General features: G+C 37.7%; 1 protein-coding gene across 8 annotated transcripts in view; it reads right to left on the bottom strand.

The window, feature by feature from the left end:
- The window catches only part of TENM4 (teneurin transmembrane protein 4), a 1,485,534-nt gene that overhangs the window by 47,468 nt on the left and 1,425,756 nt on the right, over positions 1–12,310 (bottom strand). For all 8 annotated transcript variants that reach the window (XM_077298663.1, XM_077298665.1, XM_077298666.1 and 5 more), the window contains 3 exons: positions 7,309–7,570; positions 952–1,219; positions 627–770 (listed from right to left, as the gene is read on the bottom strand). In XM_077298663.1, coding sequence (XP_077154778.1) covers positions 627–770; positions 952–1,219; positions 7,309–7,570 — 674 coding nt within the window. The remainder of the gene's footprint in view (positions 1–626; positions 771–951; positions 1,220–7,308; positions 7,571–12,310) is intronic.

Below are 12,310 nucleotides of genomic sequence, written 5' to 3'. Positions count from 1 at the left end.
GGAGGAGCTAGAGGAACACAGACATTCTAGGGAGGAGCACAGACATTCTAGGGAGGAGCTAGAGGAACACAGACATTCTAGGGAGGAGCTAGAGGAACACAGACATTCTAGGGAGGAGCTAGAGGAACACAGACATTCTAGGGAGGAGCTAGAGGAACACAGACATTCTAGGGAGGAGCACAGACATTCTAGGGAGGAGCTAGAGGAACACAGACATTCTAGGGAGGAGCTAGAGGAACACAGACATTCTAGGGAGGAGCTAGAGGAACACAGACATTCTAGGGAGGAGCTAGAGGAACAAACAGACATTCTAGGGAGGAGCTACAAAAACAAACAGACGTTTGGCTGCAAGTTCTTTAAAAATGGCAGTTACAGTTCTCCATAAAACTTTATAGGCATCATCTGTTATCTTATTCAGTGCTGAGAAAAATCTGTACACTCTGAAGACAGATTTTAACCATGAATTGAGAATTTTTAGAATGAATTATCAGTCCAGGAGGAGAAAGAAGCTGATTTCTTTGATAAGACATATTGCAAAAGCTTCTTATATTCTTGTGTACTATTGTTGATTTATAAAAAAAAAATGTAAATCAAGTCTGTTGAATAAAAAACGTGTCATCACTCACCGGTCTGTATATTGAGAGCATGATGTTTGTCCAGAGACCATCCCCCCAGCTTGGATGCCTCGATTTCATAACCCTGTAATATCGCAGTCCTCTTCTCCCAAAGAATGAGGTCGGGACAGGATTCGTACTCATAGCCCACAGACACTGGAAGGGAAAAAGAGAAGAAATTGCGGCTAGTGATGGATGACTACCCCAATTGAACAGAAGAGGGCACTATCTGCATCTGTAAAATTTCAGGGTGTCAATGACACCCAGAAACAGAGATGGTTGCAGCTTTGGGTGTGAATGGAATATAAAACAAGCTTGAACTGCTCTGACAACATACCAAAAGCCTCCGACAACCCGTAGACCTTTTGACTGTACACATCGGTCTTGTCCCAAATGAAAAAGTAAGAGAGGTCCGGGGCGGCTGCAAACCACTTCCTGAAGAGTCGGCCCTCGACAGCGACCATTAAGTGGACTTTCATGAGGTTGAATGGGATGGCGAGGTGAGTGAGGCTGATTCTCAGGACGGACTTGTAACCTGCGTTCCTTGTGCTCAGATAGCTCAGTTTGATTTTAGTCCCAGGGATTTTAATTTCTTCTTGTAGCGCCTTAAAAAGAAAAAGAAAAACTCACCATAATTTCCAGTAATGACCATCAACAATCTTTTTACGGACCTGAGAAGTAAGAGAATAAAGCCCCCCATCGATGGGTGAAAATGTAGCGTTTGTCATCTGTGTACAATAAAAGACACCTTACATCCGGTTAGGACTGATTATGGGTGATCAACCCCTTACACGCTGCTGTCAATAGCGACCGCGGCATCTAGACTGTTAGCAGAAGGAGCAAGCTTTCGAGGCCTGTGAACAACATTTTAATGGAAAAAAAAATGTACTTTTTATTCCACTTTGCGTCAATCCTAGAAGGGTTAACAAACTTCCTGACCGCAGGTTTGAAGACATCAGGGGGATGCCATTAAAAAAAAAAAAAAAGTATTAATTTGTGTTATTTTTTTTTTTTAAATCTACAGAACCGTCAAAGTCACTTCAAAAGTCAATAGTTCCTTTAAAAAATAAAAATAAAAAAAATGTGCTTGAAAATACGTTTTTCATTATTTCGACACCCTAAAAAAATAATAAAAGGTTGTTTGAAAAAAAAAATTATGGGGACGTAAAAGAAACGAATGGGAAATGTTATTAGCTTTTTTTGTGTGGTGCGACAGTCAAATGTGAAAAATTGCCAATTTTACAAAATATTTAAAATATTTTCTTAAATAAACACAGAACTAGAGCTAAATTTACCACAAAGTGCAATATGTCCTGAAAAAAACAACTACTCAATCACGGGGATATAATGAAACATTCCATAGATTGCTACCACGCTAAGTGATACATTTCAAAATTGAGAAATGGGGTTTGGTCACTACGGGGTTGAATCTTTCTGAGTGACGAATATAAAGCAAGAACTACAGTAGAGACTGACACGGGAAAGACAATAGGAAAAAGGAAAAGGGAGAGAGGGGAGATTGAGGTACAGTGGGGCAAAAAAGTATTTAGTCAGTCAGCAATAGTGCAAGTTCCACCACTTAAAAAGATGAGAGGCGTCTGTAATTTACATCATAGGTAGACCTCAACTATGGGAGACAAACTGAGAAAAAAAATCCAGAAAATCACATTGTCTGTTTTTTGATCATTTTATTTGCATATTATGGTGGAAAATAAGTATTTGGTCAGAAACAAACAATCAAGATTTCTGGCTCTCACAGACCTGTAACTTCTTCTTTAAGAGTCTCCTCTTTCCTCCACTCATTACCTGTAGTAATGGCACCTGTTTAAACTTGTTATCAGTATAAAAAGACACCTGTGCACACCCTCAAACAGTCTGACTCCAAACTCCACTATGGTGAAGACCAAAGAGCTGTCAAAGGACACCAGAAACAAAATTGTAGCCCTGCACCAGGCTGGGAAGACTGAATCTGCAATAGCCAACCAGCTTGGAGTGAAGAAATCAACAGTGGGAGCAATAATTAGAAAATGGAAGACATTCAAGACCACTGGTAATCTCCCTCGATCTGGGGCTCCACGCAAAATCCCACCCCGTGGGGTCAGAATGATCACAAGAACGGTGAGCAAAAATCCCAGAACCACACGGGGGGACCTAGTGAATGAACTGCAGAGAGCTGGGACCAATGTAACAAGGCCTACCATAAGTAACACACTACGCCACCATGGACTCAGATCCTGCAGTGCCAGACGTGTCCCACTGCTTAAGCCAGTACATGTCCGGGCCCGTCTGAAGTTTGCTAGAGAGCATTTGGATGATCCAGAGGAGTTTTGGGAGAATGTCCTATGGTCTGATGAAACCAAACTGGAACTGTTTGGTAGAAACACAATTTGTCGTGTTTGGAGGAAAAAGAATACTGAGTTGCATCCATCAAACACCATACCTACTGTAAAGCATGGTGGTGGAAACATCATGCTTTGGGGCTGTTTCTCTGCAAAGGGGCCAGAACGACTGATCCGGGTACATGAAAGAATGAATGGGGCCATGTATCGTGAGATTTTGAGAGCAAACCTCCTTACATCAGCAAGGGCATTGAAGATGAAACGTGGCTGGGTCTTTCAACATGACAATGATCCAAAGCACACCGCCAGGGCAATGAAGGAGTGGCTTCGTAAGAAGCATGTCAAGGTCCTGGAGTGGCCTAGCCAGTCTCCAGATCTCAACCCTATAGAAAACCTTTGGAGGGAGTTAATAGTCCGTGTTGCCAAGCGAAAAGCCAAAAACATCACTGCTCTAGAGGAGATCTGCATGGAGGAATGGGCCAACATACCAACAACAGTGTGTGGCAACCTTGTGAAGACTTACAGAAAACGTTTGACCTCTGTCATTGCCAACAAAGGATATATTACAAAGTATTGAGATGAAATTTTGTTTCTGACCAAATACTTATTTTCCACCATAATATGCAAATAAAATGAAAAAAAAACAGACAATGTGATTTTCTGGATTTTTTTTTCTCAGTTTGTCTCCCATAGTTGAGGTCTACCTATGATGTAAATTACAGACGCCTCTCATCTTTTTAAGTGGTGGAACTTGCACTATTGCTGACTGACTAAATACTTTTTTGCCCCACTGTATCTGATGGTTCTGGTGATTTATTCGTGTACTGATGCCGGTTCTGGTGACGTAGTCAAGTACTGATGGTGGGTCTGTTGCTGTATTCATATACTGATGGTGGGTCTGTTGCTGTATTCATATACTGATGGTGGGTCTGTTGCTGTATTCATATACTGATGGTGGATCTAGTGATGCATTCATGTACTAATGATGGTTCTGGTGACATTCGTACTTATGCTGGTTTGGTGACGTAGTCAAGCACTGATGGTGGGTCTGTTGCTGTATTCATATACTGATGGTGGATGTAGTGATGCATTCATGTACTAATGATGGTTCTGGTGATTTATTCGTGCACTGATGCTGGTTCTGGTGACGTAGTCAAGTACTGATGGTGGGTCTGTTGCTGTATTCATAAACTGATGGTGGATCTAGTGATGCATTCATGTACTAATGATGGTTCTGGTGACATTCGTGTACTTATGCTGGTTTGGTGACGTAGTCAAGCACTGATGGTGGGTCTGTTGCTGTATTCATATACTGATGGTGGATCTAGTGATGTATTCATGTACTAATGATGGTTCTGGTGATTTATTTGTGTACTGATGCTGGTTCTGGTGACATATTCATGTTGCAGAAAGCTCTGTGATGCCTCCTTTGGGTGCAGTACTGGCTCCCAATATGAAGCAAGGGAATGCATTAACCATTTGAAGTACGCTGCCTCCACCTTTTCCACATGAGGAATCGCAGCTCTGAAGGACGTTAAGCCAGTCATGTATTATAAATTGAGGCTAAAGGCAGAAAAACGAAATCTGCAAGTTTAGCAATATGGCCAATTTCCTGAGGTGGTAAACAACGGCATGCATGTAAAGTACGCTCTAATTTCCTTCCAGGGTGAAGTCTTCCATCACCCAGACAGGGCCATTTATCCCGCCTGAGATGTAAACATTGCTCAGGAGGCTGGAAGTCCTCGATTACATGGTTAAAATGACTTTAAGATCTCGTTAGCTAATTAAACAAATGGCTGCCATTAAGCAGGTGGCTCTGCCAAGGATCATCTGTTACACTTACTGAAGATGATAAAAGTTTGGATATTTCTGCGTCGTACCTGTCACTTTAAGAATGCCGCTTTGGGTGTGACAAGAGTATTGTGCTCTTAGAAATGCTTGTACAAAAACACACAGCTTTGATTGTGACAGGAGTGTCAATACTTGTACAAAAGCACAATTTAATTTCCACGTCCTGACCCAATTTAGTATTTTAAAGGTTTCTCTAGTCACATAAAGAGCTGCATTCAAACTTTTGAATAACCTTACGTTTTCCTGAAGCTTCTGGTGTGAACGAGAATATTATTTTAGAATCTTTGTATAAATGTTTCAACATTTTAGAAATACTTCTGCTGAAACATAATTTGCTTTACTTTGAAAAAGGCCTTGGCTTACATCTTCTCCACTCACATCCAGAGCAGCATTCAATCTTCTGCAGATTTCCTCTTAGCGCTTTGCCTAGACTGTCTCGCATCCCCCCAGCTCTCTACAAAGAATGAGCTTTTGTGATCAGACCTATCTGTTAGCAAATTCCAATAGGAAGATGAGCAGAAGGTCAGGTATGAGAACAAATAGAGAATGCAGCTCCTGATGTGATAGTAGAATAAAATTCAAGAATGAGAACTAATAAAGCAAGAGTCAGAATACCAATTAGCTGCGGAATTATACTTGTAATGATATAGCGTTAAAGAACTCCTTCTCCAGTCACATCCAGAGCAGCATTCAAACTTCTGCCTAAATTGCCACATATCCCCCTGCTCTCTACAAAGCATGAGCTTTTGTGATCAGACCTAACATTTATCTATTATCAAATTCCGAGAGGGTGATGAGCAGAATTCTGAATGCAGCTCTGGATGTGAAAAGAGAAAAAAAGGAAAGTAGGAGAAAAAACAAACATCAGAAAAATAATTAAATGCAGAGTTGTACATGTAATGATGCACATTTATAGCTCTTCTCCAGTCACATCCAGAGCAGCATTCAAACTTCTGCATGTTTCCTGTTTGCGCTTTGCCTAAATTGCCTCACCCCCCCCCACCCCCGCTCTCTACAATCAGATCTATCTAATATTTATCTGTTAGCACATTCCAAGATGGAGGAAGAGCAGAATTTTGAATGCAGCTCTGAATGTGACAGAAGAAAATAAAGGTCAAGCAGGAAAAAACACAATCCAAAAGAAGTCAGAAAACTATTAGCTGTCGATTTATACTTGTAGTGATGAAGATTTATAGATCTCAGCGCAGCATTCAAAATTCTGCACGTTTCCTGTTAGCACTTCGCCTAAACTGCTTCACATTCCCTCTGCTGTCCACAAAAAAATGAATTTTTGTGATGAGAGCTACAAAACACTTCTCTATTAGGAACTTCCAAGAGGCGGTAAGCAGAATTCTGAATGCAGCTCTGGATGTGACAGGAGAATAAAAGCATGTGAAAAAATAGAGAGTGCAGCTCTGAAGGCAACAGGAGAATAAAAATATTTGAAGGAATAGAGAATGCAGCTCTGGAGGTGACAGGAGAATAAAAGTATATGAAAGAATAGAGAATGCAGCTCCAGATGTGACAGGAGAATAAAAGTATATGAAAGAATAGAGAATGCAGCTCTGGAGGTGACAGGAAAATAAAAGTATATGAAAGAATAGAGAATGCAGCTCTGGAGGTGACAGGAAAATAAAAGTATAGGAAAGAATAGAGAACACAGCTCTGGAGGCGACAGGAGAATAAAAATATTTGAAAGAATAGAGAATGCAGCTCTGGAGGTGACAGGAGAATAAAAGTATATGAAAGAATAGAGAACACAGCTCTGGAGGTGACAGGGGAATAAAAGTATTTTAAAGAATAGAGAATGCAGCTCTGGAGGTGACAGGAGAATAAAAGTATATGAAAGAATAGAGAATGCAGCTCTGGAGGTGAAAGAAGAATAAAAATATGTGAAAGAATAGAGAATGCAGCTCTGGAGGTGACGGGAATAAAAGCATTTTAAAGAATAGAGAATGCAGCTCCGGATCTGACAGGAGAATAAAAGTATATGAAATAGAGAATGCAGCTCTGGAGGTGAAAGAAGAATAAAAATATGTGAAAGAATAGAGAATGCAGCTCTGGAGGTGACAGGAGAATGAAAGAATATGAAAGAATAGAGAATGCAGCTCTGGATGTAACAGGAGAACAAAAGTACCGTATATGAAAGAATAGAGAATGCAGCTCTGGATGTGACAGGAGAATAGAAGTCAAGTTTGAGAACTAAAAAGACAAAAGAAAAAAAAAAACAATGACAATGGAGAAGAAGGTCTTCTTCTCCATTCACACCCAGAACAGCAATCACATTTCTGCTTTCCCCTATGCTTTCAAACTCTTCTCGACTCTTTGTGCGCCCCCAGGTGGTTACGTCTCTACCGCAGATGCTCTTGGTGGAAGCTGTGTACACAGTGATTCCAACAGTCCGACGGCAACATTTTCAATGCAGCTTTGGAAGTGACAAGAGGATGAAATGCAAAACTTTCAGAAAACCAATGAGCCGCCAAGTTCCTGTATTTTTTTTTCACCTGTATTTCAGGGACGATGGGACCCTTCTCCGAGCACGAGCTGGCAAACGCCGTGAGCGGAGCCGGCGAGAGGACGGGATTGGGACGGGCGAAGCTGCTCAGGTCACAGCTGGCGATCTCATTCTCCTCCAGTCTCATCGTGATGGTCTCCATGACAAAGAAGCGGTCCCAGGGCAGCCAGAGCGTGTGCTCCTGCGTGATGAACGGCGAGCGCTCAAACCGCAATGTGATCGAGATGCCACCATTGGTTGCCAGGTCAAAGCTGTCCAAAATTAATAAGCAAAAATATACAAATCCATGAATTAATTATTTTTAATAATAAAAAAAAGTAAAATCAAACTAAATTCCTAATAATAAAAAAAAGTAATTTAAGATCAATACCATATTAGAAAGGATCACAATGTAAAAATAATATATTCTGAATTTAAAAAAATTTAAGTTTTTTTTTTAATTACATAATGATGTAAGCAAAATGTTTAACCCTCATATTAACTACTCCAACCTAGAGTGGTAAAATTACACATTTCAGCCAATTATCCCATGAAAGGGGCACACAATTATATATTATATATTATATAATATAACAAAAAACTCCTGCAAAGGCTTCCTAAGCGTTTATAAAGGTCCTTTGCTTTGCTTCAGTGTCTCCACAATCATGGGGAAGACTGCTGTGATTTATTTTTTTTAATTAGTTTTGTAAAAAAAAGTTTTTAATTATTATCAGCTAATTACCGTACATGTATAATATTTATTTACTTTTTATCTACTCTTTTTTTTTTTTTTACCTGATTGTTATTATATATATATACGGTATATATATATATATATATATATATATATATATATATATATATATATATATATATATATATATATATATATATATATATATATATAGATAAAAAGAAATTAAATATCATGATATATGTGCGGTAATTAGCTGGTAATAATTAAAAAAACATTTTTTTCCCAAACTAATTAAAAAAAAAAAAAAATAACAGCAGTCTTCCCCATGATTGTGGAGACACTGAAACAGACTAAGGGACCATTATAACCACTTAAGAAGCCTTTGCAGGTGTTTTTTGTTAATTATTCTAATTTACTGAGATAATGACTTTTGGGTTTTCATTGGCTGTCAGCCATAATCATCAACATTAACAGAAATAATAACATGAAATAGATCACTCTGTGTGTAATGACTCTGTAGAATATACGAGTTTCACTTTTTGTATTGAAGAACTGAAATAAACTTTTTCATGATATTCTAATTTTGTGAGAAGCACCTGTATATAAAAATAGTTTTTTTTAAATTACTTTTGGAATTAATTTTTTTCAATTATTACCAGCCAATTACATATACTAGATCATGTGATGCTGACATGGATCACATGATCTAATATAAATATATTATTTAATTTATACAAATTGATTACATATTTTTATTATTATAGCGCCATTTATTCTATGGCGCTTTACATGTGACCCTGACATGATGTAATATAAAAAATTTTTAGATTATATATATATTAAATGTTTCTTTCTTTTTTTTAAATTACTTTTGGATTTTCTTTTCTCATTATTACAAGCTAATTACCGTACATGTCAGGGTCACATGATCTAATACTTAATGTAATCAGATGGTAAAAAAAAAAAATCCCAAAAAATAAAATGTAAATAAATAAATGAAAAAAATAAATAAAATTAATATATTTAACAAAAAATGTTCGGCTTCCCCAATAAACTAATCTGATAAGCATTACTGGGTAATTGTCAATATAATATAGGGCTTGTTACGCCAGGATTCCTGCGAGGCTCCAAACAAATGTATTCATGGCGTGATAACTTATTTATGATGATTGCTCCCAGATGTTTCCGCACACCTCCTCTTTGTCACATAAATCTTTTTTCCGTGACACTTTTACATGTCGTTTCCACTCTACATCTGCAAGTTGAAAGCCAATATAAATCTATTCGGTGTATGGCGATACAGATTTACCAAGTAGATACTTTGCAGGGGCTTTGAAATTTGCATTAGAGGGTATGAACACTTTTGCAGAGCTGTTTTCAATTATTGGAACCTATCACATACAAAAAGAAAAATGTAGCCAACTTTGCAAAGTCATAATTAGAAAAAAAAAAAAAAGTGCGTATGTAGCCTCAATGCAAACGTACATATCACTATGGTAACAGACTACAAACAAACCCCGTGTAGTCAGATCCTGCAGTCCTGGATATTTCTGGGTAACTAGAGAGCAGACAAGGAAGAGGCTGTGGACCGAGTGGAGTAATGACGACCTGCAGGGTCAGATTCCACAAAGTAGGTTTGATGTCTAACCAAGGAAATGCATAACCTGCGTATAGGAGCTGCATACGTAAAATGAAAAATTGGTTGCAAAAGTCTATACAGTAGGTGGAAGCAGGGCTGTGGAGTCGGAGTTAGTTTTGGTTGGAGTCGGAGTCGGTAGAAATGTACCGACTCCAGCTTTAAAAAAAAAAAAGTATTAATATTCCATATTTGAACTTTCATATGAATTTTATAAATGTTACTCAAATATATATGTTCTATACAACTATGAACAACAGTGATAAGCAGTTCTGCTTGAGATAGAGACATTTCTTACTTCTTGTGTGTCACTGATCTCCACTGCCCTTATCTAATCTTATACTTGGTTAACCTCATGCTGCCCCAACCCCCCTACTTACAATGTATGAAACTGAAAATGTGTTGCAAATTCTTTAAGCTCTTCCTCTAGACTAGATGTTTACTAGGTGTGCGTCTTCCAAGCATATCACAGCTGCTACTCAGAAGAGGAAGACTGTAAGAAGTATTATCCTTTCAACAAACTTTGCATCAGTTAACTGTGAGTACATGAGGAATAACAGTATTACTGACCACTATATCAGTTGTACGACCTGGCAATAATTTTGTACAATTGTTTTTAGGAAAAACAATTGTCATTTGGATTGTGAATGCAGAATTAAAAACCTGAGAATGTCAAAGAAGCGTCACATTAAATCAGCTGTATTTGAACATTTCACCATCACTCAAGATAGAAAACATTATGTCTGTCAGTGTATGACAAATGATCCAGACGAAAACAAATGCTGTGAAGCCAAGATCAGTGCATATTCAGGCAAAGATAAAAATGCTCCTACCAGAGCTTCTAATCTAAAGAGACATTTACAGCGCTTTCATCCAGAAGTACTGAAAGCAGTGGATGAGAGAGATTGCATCCAAACCAATGTACCAGTGCCCAGCTCTTCCAGCCAAACAAAGGAGCAGAGAACTTTGCAGCCATCAGTTGCAAGATATTTTGTCAGTGACAAAGTTACTGTGACGATGACAGTAGATACATTTAAAAAAACAGATCATAGAGCTTGTTGTAAAGGATAGTGTGCCTATTTCATTATTTTCACGACCAGCTTTTATGTGTCTGAATGGGGAAATGGCCCGCAAGCTTGGTGTTTCTCTGGAGAGAGAGAGTATTAGAAAATTAGTAATCGAAGTAGCTTTTAAACAAAAGGAAGAACTTAAAAAAACTCTCAAGGGACACTTTCTGTTTCTTAAAATGGATGCCTGCACATGTCACAGAGTGAACTATTTTGCCATCAATGTCCGATTTGTTTGTGACAAAAATGAAATAGTTACCAAGACATTGGCAGTAAAAGACACCAAAGCTCATCACACCAGTGAGTTTCTCCAGGTCTTGCCAGAACCCCTAAATTTGACTCAATTTTGAAGAGACGTGCTGGAAAAGGGGCAATTATTGATCAAGCCACACGATGGGGCAGTACTTACTTAATGATTCAGCGCTTGGTTGAACTGAAAACCTTTCTTGTAGACATGGCTAACCCTCAGCTGACGCTAAATGAAAGTCAGTGGAATCAGGTGACTGAGCTGGAAAAATTGCTAGAGCACCCATTTACAGTGACTACAAAATTACAAGCAGAGGACTTAACTCCAGGTATTTTCTTAAAGGAGTAGAAGAACCTGATGTTTCGCCTGTCCCAAAGAGGAGGGTTAATTGCAAGTAGCATTGCTACATCAATGAAACGGAGCCATAATCATCAACATTAACAGAAATAATAACATGAAATAGATCACTCTGTGTGTAATGACTCTGTAGAATATACGAGTTTCACTTTTTGTATTGAAGAACTGAAATAAACTTTTTCATGATATTCTAATTTTGTGAGAAGCACCTGTATATAAAAATAGTTTTTTTTAAATTACTTTTGGAATTAATTTTTTTCAATTATTACCAGCCAATTACATATACTAGATCATGTGATGCTGACATGGATCACATGATCTAATATAAATATATTATTTAATTTATACAAATTGATTACATATTTTTATTATTATAGCGCCATTTATTCTATGGCGCTTTACATGTGACCCTGACATGATGTAATATAAAAAATTTTTAGATTATATATATATTAAATGTTTCTTTCTTTTTTTTAAATTACTTTTGGATTTTCTTTTCTCATTATTACAAGCTAATTACCGTACATGTCAGGGTCACATGATCTAATACTTAATGTAATCAGATGGTAAAAAAAAAAAATCCCAAAAAATAAAATGTAAATAAATAAATGAAAAAAATAAATAAAATTAATATATTTAACAAAAAATGTTCGGCTTCCCCAATAAACTAATCTGATAAGCATTACTGGGTAATTGTCAATATAATATAGGGCTTGTTACGCCAGGATTCCTGCGAGGCTCCAAACAAATGTATTCATGGCGTGATAACTTATTTATGATGATTGCTCCCAGATGTTTCCGCACACCTCCTCTTTGTCACATAAATCTTTTTTCCGTGACACTTTTACATGTCGTTTCCACTCTACATCTGCAAGTTGAAAGCCAATATAAATCTATTCGGTGTATGGCGATACAGATTTACCAAGTAGATACTTTGCAGGGGCTTTGAAATTTGCATTAGAGGGTATGAACACTTTTGCAGAGCTGTTTTCAATTATTGGAACCTAT

This window comes from Ranitomeya variabilis, chromosome 3 (assembly GCF_051348905.1).
Source record: "Ranitomeya variabilis isolate aRanVar5 chromosome 3, aRanVar5.hap1, whole genome shotgun sequence".
NCBI classification, from domain to species: domain Eukaryota; kingdom Metazoa; phylum Chordata; class Amphibia; order Anura; family Dendrobatidae; genus Ranitomeya; species Ranitomeya variabilis.
Note: the sequence above shows the minus strand (reverse complement) of the source record. Positions and strands in the feature narration are given on the sequence as shown.